Genomic DNA, 16236 nt, shown 5'->3' on the forward strand with positions numbered 1-16236 from the left:
GTTCTTCCTTAGGCCACAGGGAGTTGTTATGTAAAATTTCATTGCAAAAGCTCAAAGGATTCTCGAGATATCGCGCAGAAACGAAAGTGCTAAAACGGTCAGAATTTATTAATTTATGACCTTGACCTTTGACCTTTTGACCTCAAAATCAATAAGATTCTTCTTTAAGCTTTTTAATATAGAGCAGCCAAGTCCAGTGCGAGATGGCCACACCCTAGTGTAATTCAGGCACAAAGAATCATGTCCCATTATCTGAATTAAGGAAAACTCTAAGTACATGCTGTGGGCATACGATTCTGTAGCTTACTCTTGCTTTTTAAACTTTTTAAAAAATATACTGAATACGACCAAACATTATGAAATTGATTCTTAGATCGTACAATGATTATAATTGAACAATGTAATTCAGAATCAGCTTAAATATTTAAAAAGTATTAATTTCGACGTATTACTAAAGAAATTAAAAACAGCAAGGGTGATTACTCTCCAGAATGGAAGAAAAAAAATTCAAACATCCCGATTTTCATGTTTACACGTAGAAATCACATGGAATTCTGTCCATTTGTTATAAAGTAAAACGTGAATTTGTCTCTTTTTTCACGTACAGTATTTTAAAAAAAGATTCTACCTAGATATGAGGGAAAACTCCGAAAAGATATTACAAGGATAATCGTGTAATAATAAACAGGTCTAACAAGAAGTAATTGGAGGATAGCATTTCATTTTCAAGAGTATTAAGAACTTGTTTGATCATGAAATTAGCTTAGGTTAGGGAAACATTACGCTTTGAATGTAAAATAAGGCATTCATAATTATCACAGAATAAACGAAGGATTATGTATGAGTTTGTGATAGTATGTACCACTAAGTGTTGTATGTAGCATCTTATTAACAATTCAGCACTATGCATGTATAGGCTGAATTTAAGATAAAATTATAAAATAATTATAACGGGGCGATAGGGTTAAATAAGCTCTGAGTCCGGAGTCAGTAAGGATTTGTCTTATTACGGAGGATAGGAAAGCTCATAATCATGGTAAGCTGAAGACAACTTTTCTTGCAGCAATTTCCCTTTTTGTCTATTTCAAAATAATTGTCGATTAAATAAATGTCCTTTACAGAAAATATGGTTTATAAATTGGTTATCGGTGATAATGCAACCCTTGAGCATTGAGAATTACAAAATGGTAGCAACATGTCTTCAGTGTTAGGCTTCCAGGAGAACTGAAAAAATAATGTTCTTTATAATATAGTACTTACATCTACTGAATATTATTATATCCTTCATTTCTTACATGTATGAAAACCGTTGTCGTTAATCAGTCATTAAACGCCACTAAGCAAGACATCAGCATAGATTTCTTGAGCAACGGCTTTTCTATCAATTATGCATATAAAAACAGACATGTCTTTAATTCAATGTTTAACGTCTTTAATCTAACTTTAATTTTTTTAATACAGATACAAATATAAACAATAAAACGTCTTTGTTTGTTAGTACTGGAATTAACGTTGCAGCTATCGCAGAAAAAAAATTACATAACCCGCTTACGCGGGTTATGCCTTTTTTCTGCAACAGCTGCAACATTAATTCCCGTACTAAAAACAAAAAACGAACATTTTTTAGTTTAAACAAAAATATTTCATTGTCTCGATTTAATATCCTCGTGTTATTGATAGAATTCTTTTTTATAAACAGGTCAACATAAACTTACCTCTGAATCTCTCTACCGCGGAGCCACCAATAAATGTCACCGGAAACTCTACGTTTCAGAACACCACATCCGGTTGGAGCTATAGGTCCCTGAACCGTACTCCGGTCATCCTGTCCGTATCCACGATAAGCTTAGTGGCAGTATTCTCCAATCTAACCCTGCTCCTAATCATTCTTTCCCGGAAGGAGCTGCGCTCGGTTGTCCTGTTATGGAACGTTGCCGGGATGTGTGTGTGCAACCTGCTTTTTGGTACAATCACCAATGCGCTTGGTGACAGTCGCCATATTTACAATGAGTGGGTGCACGGAGTTGTTCTTTGTAAAATCTTTTCTGTTTTCAAACTTTCCTCCACGCACATCATGAGCATGATCCAGATTACCATAGTGACCAGTCTCTTTCTGAAGGTTCGGCAGTCACTCTCTCCCCCATCTAACATCACATCACGAGCCTGGACCGCTCTTCCGTATATTCTATTTACCTTACCATGGCTTGTCGAAGTCGCCTTGTTTCCGATGATTATACTTGGAGAAATGAAGGACCTGCCTGATTTTGCGAAGAAATACAGTTCTCTATTGTGCTATCATTTCATGGAACGAAATTATAGATACGCCGGAGTATTCATGTTTAGTTTGCTTTTCTTTATTGTTGTCATCCTCAGTGTTGCTCTTTTTCTCTACTATCGATTCAAGAAAGCGTCTTATGATCGCCTACTGGCTGATGACGCGGAGCGTCACGACGAAACTCTCCATTCAATGTTGATTGCTACACTCGGCTCTTCGACTATCTTTTGTCTGTTCTTTGCACCGTACATATTGAATATGCTGATCATAGTAACTTGCAGTAGATCTTGGTGTCGCCCCAGTATACAATCTTTTGACGCTGTATACGTTTTGGGATGTGTTTCCTACGCCTTTACGCCTATACCATGGTTTGCCTACATTGATATTAAATGCGTTTTCACAGAACTCTTGAATAAGGTTAAAGGTAACGTGAGTTCATCCTTGTCTCAGTGTAGGGGATGTTGTAGAACGAGGCTCGAATCGATTACAGTGGAGTGGTCCCAGAATCAATCTGATTTCATGAAAGGTGGAAAGTAGAGGCTACAAAAGAACACCGAAACCCTGTAATTTAAATCATTTTTGAACCTGCAAATGAATGTATTACTAGTAGTAGAATTATTTATTTGACTGTGTTTTCCACATAATAAACATGAGACAAAATTGTGACAAATAAATACTCTTTTTGTTTATATAGATGTTTGTAGGTTGCGATATGAAAATAATAGCTAGACTTACGTGTACATTTTTATCTAGAAAAGATTGGTAAGAAACGACCTACATACATCATGTTTTTAAATAAATTACACTTCGAAAATAAAAAAAAATTCACGTTTTCAACTTCCAGTGCCAGTTGTAAAAAGCAGGATGTGATTCAAGTTCACAAACACGTTTGGAGTGGGTATTCGTCGTCCGTATTCTTTCTGTCCTTCTGTAAACATTTAACATTTAAGACTTCTACAGAATCACTTTGCCAATATTGAACCAAACTTTCCACAAAGCACCCCTGAGTGAAGGGGATTCAAGTTTGTTCAAATAAAGCACCACATCCTCTTTTTAGGGGGAGATAATCAAGATTTCGTGAAAATTTGGTGGGTTCTTCTTAAGAACCACTGGGACAAGGAAACTTATATGAAAGCTGCTATACGTATTGTAGATTCAAATTTGTTCAAATTATGACCCATGGGGTAGGTGGGGCCAGGCCACATTGGGGGATCAAAGTTTTACATTGGAATATATAGGAAAAATCTTTAAATAATTCATTGTCAACAAAAGCAAATTAATGCCATGGTCAGTCATATTAATATGGAAGCATCCTCAAGTAGTGCAGATTTGTTCAAATCATGACCCCTGGAGAAAGGATGGGACCACAATTAGAGATCAAAGTTTTACATAGGCATACATAGGAAAAAAATCTTCAAAAATCTACTTCTCAAGAACAGCAAAGTCATGTTTAGTCATATTGATATGGAAGCATCCTCGGATAGTGTAGATTCAAGTTTGTTCAAATCTTGACCTCCGAGAGTAGGGTTGGGTAAAATGCATGGGGGATCAAAGTTTTGCATAGGAATATATAGGGAAAAAATTAAAATTCTTCTTCTCAAGAACAGCAAAGTCATGTTTATTCATATTGATTATGAAACATCCTCGGGTAGTGTAGATACAAGTTCATTCTGTTTCAAATCATAACTCTCGGGGGTAGGACCACTATGCATTATCAGAGATTAAGGTATGGATGTATATGAAAAAAGTACTCTAAAATCTATTTCTCAAGAACAGCAAAGCTATCGTAAGTCACATTGCTATAGAAGTATCTTGAGGTAGTGTAGATTCACGTTTGTTCAAATCATTACCCTGAGAAGTAGTGTGGGGCTACATCTATACATCTATAAAAATTACCACACATGGGGGTAGGTTGGGGCCACAATAGGGATAAAAGTTTTACTTATGAACGTGATAGAAAATATCTCCTGATGTAAATCAGCAGGACTACATTGACTCAGGTAAGCGTTGTGGCCCATTGGTCTCTTGTTTTTATTTAGGATACATAGAGTGATCCTTATGAATTGGGGGGGGGGGGGGTAAATTTTAAACATTGGGAAAGCTTTCTTTGTATTTATATAAAGGAATTAATTAGATTTAGGCAAGGAAAAGAATTATATTCAAAGTAATCATAGTTGCTCTCTCTTGTCTTCATGCGTTACACCCCGTCAAATTCCATCAAACTTAAACAATTCAACCACTTTTGAAAATAAATCACTATCCTCTTGTAGGCCGGATCAATTTCCTTTTAAACTTAACCTCAATGTTGAATGATGCCAAATATTCTCATACGAACGATATGCTCAGTGGACAGCCAATAAATTGTTATTAAGATATTCTAGAAAAAGGTCTATCTCGTAGCTGTTCATCTTTGAATGGACATATGTACATTATGTACATAAATTGAAATTGGACGATTTCAAAAAGTACCTAAAGATGAACGAATTGATTTCCTTTGTGATCACAGGAGATTCAGGATGAAATTCATTTTCTCCTTGTATGTCCTCATTTAAGTGTACAAACACTTGAATTCATAAATATTTGTAATAATAAATGTAAAAATTTTCAGTCTCTATCATATGATAATCAATTTCATTGGCTAATGAAGACCCTGAGATCCTAAGATCACTTGCTAGATCCCTTGATAATCTAACTTAACTGAAAAATTTAATTATATTTGGGGATGTGCATACGAGGGTTAATTGTTAGAAAAGTTCGCGGACAAGTTCTATTGTGAGCGCACTATTCATATGAAACCAGTGAAACTTTGAAGACAAAAACTATATGTATTTTCCAAAAAAATATGCAAAGATTGTTGTTTCCCGATGATCCTTAAATATATATATACAGCTATTTTATTTTGATAAAACATGCTTCACGAAGCAAATCACCTTTTTGCATGTTTACATTACATAGAATTTTTTTTTTTTTGAAATTGAAAATTGTACTGTTGTAGCTCATAAATCTTTATGATATTTCACCTGCCGTTACAATATTCATGAAACCTCATTTGGCGAAATTGGAGGGGTTTTGACTGTTTTATCGCTAATTATAGATCCTCAATGCGTAAAAATAAAGTCAAGAATGGCAACGTCATTGAACGTCTTGAAGCACAGAGGTATCAAAAAAAATTGTGTGCAGACAGGAACATACCCGAAAGAGTCTAGATGTTTTTAGATGCCGCTGGGATTGTCTACACGTATCTAGGACTAAAATGTTAAAACGGTAGTAGCTTTGTAAGAATGGAAGGATTTACATTTATGATGATGATACCCAAATATCCCGCTTATCGCATGGACGCTGCGCTTATGGATTTTGCGTTGTTTCTCTGCTGATCGTTTTATTGCGTATAGTCAATGATTCTAAGATCTCATTAATTAATATCCGGTACGCCACAAAAAGAGATTTTAGGGGAAAATGTAACATGTCTCGATATACATTTATTCAATTTTTAAGTAGGTACAAGACATGAAAAGTCTACAGAAATGAAAGATATTTAGACCTGTGAAAAAAGCTTAACAGGTTTGGAATCAATATGTCACGTCACCTAGCGTCAAGTGATTGCTCCGTGAATCCTATGACCGCACAATGAAAATTAGTGTATATTTTCAAAATTTTAGTAATTGGACCCGACTTTCTACACACTAATGAACTGACCTGAAATTAAAAAAAATAGATATATTTAACATTCTATAGTACTTTTTCAGAATATTCCAATGAAATAAAAAATCACTCTCTAAGATTATTGTATATTGAATATCCAACAACATGCATGTTTTGTGCATAAATTATTTCTAATAGCACATAGATATAGGCTCATGTATTAATTATCTGCAAAGAGAGAGCTCGATAGATCAAAATTTCATTCATAAGTTTTCCACTTAAAGAACGATAACTTATCTTGCCTAATTCAATGTACGATAAAATATTGAGATAATTATGGCGCATACATATTGCTACGCACAACTGATAAGAGTTTTCTCTACCATCATGCTAGACCAAAAGTTGAATTTTAATGTAACACATGCGCGGATCTAGAGGGGGGGGGGCGGTCAGACCCCCTCCCCCCCTCTGGAATTTGCAGAGTTATTATAAGTGTATTCTAGAGCAAATAAAAAATAATTTTGGAACCCCCCCCCCCCCCTTAGAAAACGTGGACCCCATCACCACCAAGAAATAGGTTTTTTTTTCATGTATGGGAAAATGGATTTTTCCTTCTTATCTTTTAATGCAGGTTTGTGGAACCCACCCAAGGGGGGGGGGGGGGCTCCAACTTTTTCTGAATATAGTATTTTGCTATAGTAATTTTCCTTTAGGTGCTGCTTGGACCCCATCTTTTTTATTTTCATTTATTTATTTTATTTTTTGATTGCTATAAGGTCGAGCAATGGCAAATTCCAGGATTTTGACACTATTTTTTTTTTTTTTGGGGGGGGGGGGGCTGGGCAGATTATATTTTTATTGGGGGTCCCCCCCCCTTTTTTTTTTTTTTTGAAACCGCTGCTATGGGCCTATCATGTAATACCCTGTACATGTTGACCTGCTTAAGAAAAAACTTTACAGTTACGCGGTTATGACATGTACAAGATTTGAAATAAATATACATTTAGTCTCAAGTCATTTTGCACCCGGTCCATTAAATTTATTAGTCATTTGAGACACATCATTTAAGGAGCGCCTTTTTTTTTTTTTTTTTTTTGGTCTTATTTCAAATTTTACTTTAATAATAATAATTCTCCAAAATAAATAGGAACTGTAATTGAACTGTGAAAATTTTCTACGCACATTGAAATTTGACAGAAATCGTTTTTTAACTTGATGAAAGAGACTTATCGCCGCGCGTGAAAATTGTCCTCAAAGAAGCTTCAATTGCATTTAAATTCAGGGTATACAAATTTGGCAAAATGTTTTTAGAATTAAAATGAAATAAAAATTGAATCTTAATACCGGGGTAAGTCCCTCATCCCGTTTGTTTCTGTGTTTTTTAATAACTTAAAGGCTACTTTTTTAAAAACATATATGTGTAATTAATCCAGTTACCTACATCAAAAGGATAATCTGGGGCATTTTTACCATTCAAGATAGACAGACAGATAGGCAGACGTAAATCACGATTCAAATAGTCAGCAATTAAGTAAAATTCTATAAAAATTGATAACTTGTTTTCACAGATCCTATTTAAATTGATTTCATTATGTGTTTATTATTAGATATTATACTGTATACGTACTTCTATGTAGTATTAGATATTTCACTACATCTTATAGCGTAAATTAGAGTTACAGATGTACAATACAACGTTTTATTTGGGTTGTCAAATTAATTTGAAAAAAGGGGGGGGGGACTGTAAGGGATATAGGGGAGGGTGGTCAAAGGTACTGCTTAAATTATGAATATGTTTTCAGGTTTCATACTGACAGACCAAGAAATGTAATTCGAAAACGTTAATTCAAATTACATATACATGTATCTCTACATTGTATGTTTTATAGAGAGAGGGAAGAGGTCTGGGGTGGCGGGAGCGGTCATAATACATATTTGGAATTAGCATTATAAATATTTTAGAGAGGAATGTGTCAATACCACGTTTTTATATTAATTAAAAATATCTTTCAGTCAAAAAACATTTTTTTCAAAGTATAAATGCTTTTTATGTAGAATCGTCCAGTTTTTGGTATTTATTTACATGATCTTGAGCTTTGAGCTTGAAAAATCAAAGCACTTTACTCCTGAACTTAGCGGTGAATCAGTTCCGACTCTTACGGCCGACTACCGGTCTTTGTCATTGAGAATGACCATATCTGAAACAATAGCGGAAATAGTTTCTCTCTCCCATCGCCAACTCATTATCGTCACAATTCAATTGTCATATACGGTGAGTTACATACAGAAATTTAAAATAGACAGTATTTGAAAACTCTCATAATCTATCAGATTCAGTTAGATAAGATGGACATGCTTTTTTAAATAAGGTAAGTGAATTAAGTTTTATTCTGTTTGAAATTGATGTTGCCATGATTATAAATAATTGTTTTTGTATGTGTGAAGATGATAGGCTTAGATATATGTTCTTCTTTAAATAGTTGTTGATGAAGTTACCAAATAAATGACATTCTTTGCAAAATTCTTTGCATATTATTACATGTATAATGAAACAATTTATTGAAATTGATTAGAGAGCACAGTCGGAAAGTGCTGGGGAGGGTTGGGGGGTGTACTCCATTAATCATATACATGTAAGTTATTATTATTTATGTAGACATATGGAGGGGTAATAGGAAATACCTCTAATTGTCTGCATAACGAATTTATCCTGTCAAAGAATTTTAATAAAGTTCATTTTCTCTGAGTTAAGCAAACCGTTCCGTAACAATTGTTTACATTGTGACGTCGTTTGATGCTTACATGTATGTGACATCATGCAGTTTTTAGGTTCCATGCATGTTCAAATGAAAACAACATATTGAATATGATCTGGACAGTATTGCACGTGGAGGGGTTATATTGATGTGATATGTGGCGATCAGATCACGTGGAGGGGGCATATTAACAATATGATGTCGGTAGGAAGCACACTATGGTTTATAGAGTATTCATGTCGACCAATAAAATTTCAAGATTTTTATCAGAGGAAGGATAAATAATCATATCAGGATGGTTTGATAAGAATTTCAAAAGTAACTGCTATACAACCATCGAAGTTGGTTTACACGTATAGGTACGGTAATTGGATTTATTAATATGATAATGCACAAAGATCAAAATATAACTGTTGAACCAATGCTTTGAAATATTTAGAAAAAATGTTTAAATAATCAAAATGAAAAAGAAAATGAAAAAAAATCGCCATATCAGATCAGTTTTTTCCTTATTAAGAGCTCGATATACACTTGTAACACTGGAAAAATTCTAATTGAGCTTAACTGTGAGTCCATAATTTGCTAATTATGATAACACCTTGAAAGATTAAAGTCACAAATATGATCATGAGGCATTCACCATTGGGTATTTAAAGAATCATGTTAGAAAAACAAATACATGTAAAGTTTAAAAGAGTTTTTAAAACAGTATTCATGACTGTGTTTTGTTTTTAGAGTATAAACATGCCCGCCTGTTCATTGAGAGTGGTCTTTAGATATGATTGTGTTTTGTTTTTAAAGTGTAAACATGGCTGCCTGTTCAATAAGAGTGGTCTTTATATATGATTGTGTTTTGTTTTTAGAGTATAAACATGGCCGCCTGTTCAGTAATTAAGAGTAGCCTTTATATATGATTGTGTTTTGATTTCTAGGGTTTCAACATGGCCCCATGTTCAATGAGAGTGGTCTTTAGATATGATTGTGTTTTGATTTCTAGGGTTTCAACATGGCCCCCTGTTCAATGAGAGTGGTCATTATATATGATTGTGGTTTGTTTCTAGAGTATCAACATGGCCGCCTGTTCAATGAGAGTGGTCTTCATATATGATTGTGTTTTGTTTCTAGAGTATCAACATGGCCGCCTGTTCAATGAGAGTGGTCTTTATATATGATTGTGTTTTGTTTCTAGAGTATCAACATGGCCGCCTGTTCAATGAGAGTAGTCTTTATATATGATTGTGTTTTGTTTCTAGAGTATCAACATGGCCGCCTGTTCAATGAGACTGGTCTTTATATGTGGGATTATCGGAATCCTTTCCGCCCTGGAGGGTGACAATATCTGTACACGCTCTGTAGCGTACGTATAAATGATCATACACTCATGCACTTAGTATCAACTGTGAACTTACGCCACCTTTTTTCGGTAAAAGATTTTTGCAGTTTATTTAATGATATAAAAAAGTTATTGAAAGGCTGTTTTCCCACCTCCTTCTCAGGAAATTGGACAAAATAAGCTTATCGAGTAATGGGTAGTTTCCCTTTTTATGCTTTCAAAACTTTTATTTTTGTCAATAATTATTTTATCCCCCACCCCCCACACACACACACACACAAACTTACACACTTAAAAAAAAATTGTGCCTACAACCATATACTTCATACTTTTCACATATACCGAAAGTCTCAAACTATATAATGATTACAACTTGAAATTCAAAAAAATGTATTGAATGTTCATTCATATTTTTGGAATGTAAAAAAAATTGAATATCTACTTTGTTAATTTCAGTCAAAAGGTTTCCTACATAGAGACAAGAAGGGTGTCTTCAAGGAAATGCAGCACTCCTAACGATTGTAGAACGTAAGTGTTAGATAAAGTACACCTCTAACGATTGTAAACGTAAGTGTTAGATAAAGTACACCTCTAACGATTGTAAACGTAAGTGTTAGATAAAGTACACCTCTAACGCTTGTAAACGTAAGTGTTAGATAAAGTACACCTCTAATGTTTGTAAACGTAAGTGTTAGATAAAGTACACCTCTAACGATTGTAAAACATAAGTGTTGGATAAAGTACACCTCTAACGATTGTAAACGTAAGTGTTAGATAAAGTACACCTCTAACGATTGTAGAACGTAATTAAAGTGTTATATAAAGTACACCTCTAACGATTGTAAGACGTACGTGTAATGATAAAATACACCTCTAACGATTGTAAGACGTACGTGTAATGATAAAATACACCTCTAACGATTGTAAAACGTAAGTGTTGGATAAAGTACACCTCTAAGGATTGTGAAAAAGTAAGTGTAATGATAAAATACACCTCTAGTGATTGTAAGAATTAAGTATTAGATAAAGCTTGTACACCTCAAACGATTGTTAAACGTACGTTTAATGATAAAATACACATCTAACGATTCTAAGACTTAAGAGTTATATAAATTGCACCTCTAACGATTGTAAAACGAAAGTGTAAGATATACTACACCTCTAACAATTGTAAGACGTAAGTGTAATGACAAAATACACCTCTAACGATTGAAAGATTTAAGTGTTAGATAAAGTACACCTCTAACGATTGTAAAACGTAAGTGTAATGATAAAATACACCTCTAATGATTGTAAGACTTAAGTATTAAATAACGTGCACCTTTAATGAATGTAAAACGAAATTGTAAGGTAAAAAAAAACACCTTTAAGGATTGTAAGACGTAAGTGTTAAATAAAGTACACCTCTAACGATTGTAAAACGAAAGTGTAAGATATACTACACCTCTAACGATTCTAAGACGTAAGTGTAATGATAAAATACACCTCTCATGATTGTAAAACTTAAGTGTTAGAAAAAGTATACCTCTAACGATTATAAAGCGTAAATGTAATGATAAAATACACCTCTAACGATTGTAAGACGAAAGTGTTATGATAAAATACACTTCTAACGATTGTTAAAAACGTAAGTGTAATGACAAAATACACCTCTTATGATTGTAAGACTTAAGTGTTAGAAAAAGTACACCTTTTACGATTGTAAAACGTAACTGTAATGATACAATACACCTTTAGCGAGTGTAAAACGTAAACGTAATGATAAAATACGCCTCTAACGATTGTAAAAACGTAAGTGTTATGATAAAATACACCTCTTACGATTGTAAAACGTAAGTGTAATGATGAGATACACCTCTAATGATTGTAAAACTTCAGTGTTAGGAAAAAAGTACACCTCTAACGATTGTAAAACGTAAATGTAATGATAAAATACACCTCTAACGATTGTAAAAACGTGTTATGATAAAATACACCTCTAACGATTTAAAACGTACCTGTAATGATAAAATACATCTCTAATGATAGTAAGACTTAAATGTTAGATAAAGTACACCTCTAACGATTGTAAGACGAAAGTGTTATGATAAAATACACCTCTAACGATTGTAAAAACGTAAGAGTTATATGATAAAATACACCTCTAATGATTGTAAGACTTAAGTGTTAGATAAAGTCCACCTCTAACGATTGTAAGACGAAAGTGTTAAATACATCGCTAACAATTGTAAGAAGTGTAGGATAACGTACAGTGCTAACGATTGTAAAACGTATTAGATGACGTACATCTGTAACGATTGTAAGACGTATTAGATAACGTACATCTGTAACACTTGTAAGACGTATTAGATAATGTATATCTGTAACGATTGTAAGACGTATTAGATAACGTACATCTGTAACGATTGTAAGACGTAGTAGATAACGTACATCTGTAACGATTGTAAGACGTATTAGATAACGTATATCTGTAATGATTGTAAGACGTACAGGTAAGTGTTAAATAAAATTCCCTTCTAACAATTGTAAGACGTTAGTTACATGTAGAAATATTAAATTTTACATATACATCCATATGGTCAATATATGTACTCACATACAATAAGCAATCGAATGTCACATAGAGAAAATCAAAGTACACATCACATCAAGGTAAATACTACCAAAGGAAAGAACCATTCCTGTTATGCACTGATGTGCCCCGTCTTGCCATACACCAATTGTCCAATATCAAACAAAATTCTATTCACATATCTTATAACGTGTGTGAACCAGATATTAACTCATTGATCGATAAACAATCTAAGTATTTATTTCTAAATTTGTTCAGAACTTAGCAAGATTAAACATAACATTATTTGATTACAACTGCGATAGCTTTGTTTTTTAGTGTTTATTCCCTGCAGAAAGTCCTCAAGTTTCGGATTACGAACGCCGTACAGAGATTTTGCTGCCCGGGCTTTATACAGGAAGGGAACCGCTGTGTACTGAGTAAGTTCTCACTGTCTCTCTCAAACTACCAAGTGTATTGAAAGAGTTAAATTTTTTCATTCCTTGTTCCAAGCATTATGGATAGTTATGCCTCCGTAATCGAAGATACGGAGGTCTATAGTTTTTATATGACCGTCAGTCTTTCTGGTTTTTCTATTAATCTGTTTGTCTGTTAATCTTTTGTCTGTTAATCTGTTTGTTTGTTTCTCCACAAAAACTTAAAATTTGATTATAACATTTGAATCACTGGTACAAGGCTCTCAAAGTTCACATGTGTATTCCTTTATTTTCTTTAGGTACTAATATATTTGACATTTTAATCGTGACTTCGGAGTTTCACCCAATTTTGCAAGAATAAAAGTCAATTGAAACTTTAACTTTTGAACGGTTGGTGCTAGGTAGGGCTTTACATTTCACGTTTGTATTCCTTATGACATTAACACAAACATTGTTTTAAACATTTGACCTTGATCCTGAATTTGATCTACTTTTGAAAAATTTTAACCTTGGCCACAACCATTTAAATGTTTAATTAATGCACACACTGCAGACTTTTATACAAGGAATACAATGCTATACATGTAAAGATATCATATGTGTGCATACCAGCATTCTTGTTGCAATGACTTTGACTTTGGTGCATAACATACTTTTGAAAAACTTTAACCTTTTCTTTTGGCACCAATATTTTTGACCTCATGACCGTTACCTTGGAGTAACTAATGAAAAACTCCAATCTTTGCCATGTTTCTTGAATGGTTGATGCTAGGCCTTTCATAATTCACATGTGTAATCCTTGGGAGAAGATCTTTCTGTACGTATAAAACTATTGCAACTTTTAACTTTGACCTTGGACTTCAGCTAAAATTTGAAAAAAAAAAAAATGGCCTTGCGCTGCCATTCGAGAGCATCAGTGTTTTACATACACAACTTGTCGTACTTGAATTACACCTAGGAAAGCTTATAATTAAGCGTTAATTCTTTCCCTGTTTAATACAAAGTGAAGTGCATCTATCTTATTTTTATTGAACTTAAGCATTTATCACTGCACTTCTTTTGGTTAGAACATATTTTATTGTAACTTATGATCATAAAAGTGTTGATCATTAAGTTCTAAAAACTTATTTCGACCTCCCTCTAAATTATTTTGGAGTATAACCTGAAAAGTACACGTAAAATGTTATTCTTTCTCGAAACATTTTCATAAAAAAAATAAACTAACGAAAAGTATGTGTTTAAAATTTAAATAAAACATTTCAGTCACAACACCAGCGCCGTCAACAACATTAGCTCCCACTACAACTCAAACATCAACCACAACAAACCCAGATGACGTAATAGACCCTAATCCTATAGAGGGCGCTTTAGAGGAAGCTGACGGAAATGGCGGCGCTTTATCTGAGGGAGCAGTCATTGGAGTGGTGCTAGCTGTTATTTTTGTCATGGCCGCCGCGCTTGTCGGTCTCATGCTCAAAATACGCAAAAACAAGTACGAATTCTGCTAATTGATTAGAAGGACTAAATCAAAATTTCAATTGAAAAAAAAAAAAAAATGAAACGGATGATTTCAATCACGGGAAATAAAATATTTTTAGTATTTTTTAGAAAAAATAGAACGGATGAGTTCAGTCAAGGGGCATAAAATATTTTTAGTATTTTTAAGACAAACGGGATAATAATGATAATTCTCAACTAATTATATAGTTTATAGCACTACTTACAACATCTTTAAACATTTTTGTTGTTTAATGTCTCGCTCTTAATAAGAAAGTATTTTTAAAAAAACGATTTATATAGCTAGACAATAAGTGTGAAGTCAATTTCTTTAAAACATTACTTTGATGATTAAATATTGAATTTTGTAATAGGAAACAGGACAAGGAGGCAATAATCCAATCAGAAATGTACCGTGGACAGTCCATCCACGAGAACGGTTTGGATCCCGACCAGAACTCGGGAGGAGCCTTTGAAAACGACCTCTATAATCTTACAAACAACCCGCCTAAAGGTATGTTAAATTATTCTCTTTTAATAAGCAAGAATCGCGTATGGTTTTTCACTTCAAGTCATTTTGCGTCATGATAATATTCAATTTTAAATATTTAAAAAATAAGTAAGAAACATGCAAACATATTCAATGATAATGCAGATAATGAGAAATCCCCCCTGGGTCTTTCTTTGACAAAAATCAACCATTTCTATGTTCAACCATACGTATGCAAAATAACAAACAATATTACTTCAATATTAATTTTGTTTCAAATCACGTGAGTCCTCTTTGATGAATAAAATCACCACATTTAAGGTAAATAAAAAGAATTCAGCACAGAGCTTTTCAAATATTCGCTTCGTTTCAGGAGATACATCAACACCGGATATGTACGATCAACTTCATCTGTATGGGAACGCTGCTGACGAGGCAAGCCACGATTACGAACGCCCCGTCAGGTCAAAAACGATTGGGGGCGGTGCGGGGGAGTACTACAGCAAAGCAATGCTACCTAATCCTAGTTTTAAGTCAGAGGGACATCAGACAGTCAAGTATCAAAATAAAGGCGACGTATCGGGAAAAGTGAGGGTGTTCGAAAGGCTTGCGTCAAATCAATCAGATGATCAAACTTTTGGAAACAAAATGCTTTATTCCGATGTCAGATACTGAATTAAAAATATACATTTATGCTTCGTCTTTATTTGACTTGCATTTTTTGTAGTATATGTGCATAGGACAGGTATGAGATATACTAATCTGTATTTAACTTTTCAATGGGCTCAAGCGGGTGTGAGGAGTGGAAAAGGGTTTTCCAGTCCTCCTTGGCATCTGATCCAATCTCTGAAGTTCTCAGGTCCCGGGAATAATGAAACATCTTAAGCTTAAGTCAAATTTTGTATGTTTTGCTGAAATGTTGTAAAAATCAAACAAAAATAATTTTTTTAATTACATTTACATATCATATATATATATATATATATATATATATATATATATATATATATATATATATATATATATATATATATATTAAATATTCTATGCATCACCTAAGTGCTATTACCCAAAAATTAATAGAATAGAGGTGACAATTGATTAACAACTCACAGCTGATTGAAAAATTCACTTGTACGTGTCTATCTGTTTCATGATATGTGTGTGTGTTGGTGGTGGTGGTGGGGGGGGGGGGGGGGGGGGTTACATGTCTATTCCTAAAATTCATATAAAGCCTCTGTCTCAAAGGCCAAGG

At 33.7% G+C, this 16236-nt stretch overlaps 1 protein-coding gene across 1 annotated transcript; it reads left to right on the forward strand.

Annotated features, from left to right (window-relative positions):
* Nucleotides 1–9927: 9927 nt before the first annotated feature.
* Nucleotides 9928–15673, forward strand: LOC133180816 (uncharacterized). Its single transcript, XM_061315276.1, has 6 exons — nucleotides 9928–10030; nucleotides 10463–10534; nucleotides 12897–12997; nucleotides 14258–14486; nucleotides 14866–15005; nucleotides 15355–15673. Exons 1-6 carry the CDS (start codon nucleotides 9936–9938, stop codon nucleotides 15654–15656), a joined length of 939 nt encoding a protein of 312 aa, XP_061171260.1. The 5' UTR covers nucleotides 9928–9935; the 3' UTR covers nucleotides 15657–15673.
* The last annotated feature ends 563 nt before the right edge of the window (nucleotides 15674–16236 follow it).

The sequence above is a fragment of the Saccostrea echinata genome, unplaced genomic scaffold (genome assembly GCF_033153115.1).
Source record: "Saccostrea echinata isolate AGI-Se365-2 ecotype Australia unplaced genomic scaffold, CSIRO_AGI_Sech_v1 ptg000007l, whole genome shotgun sequence".
NCBI lineage: Eukaryota > Metazoa > Mollusca > Bivalvia > Ostreida > Ostreidae > Saccostrea > Saccostrea echinata.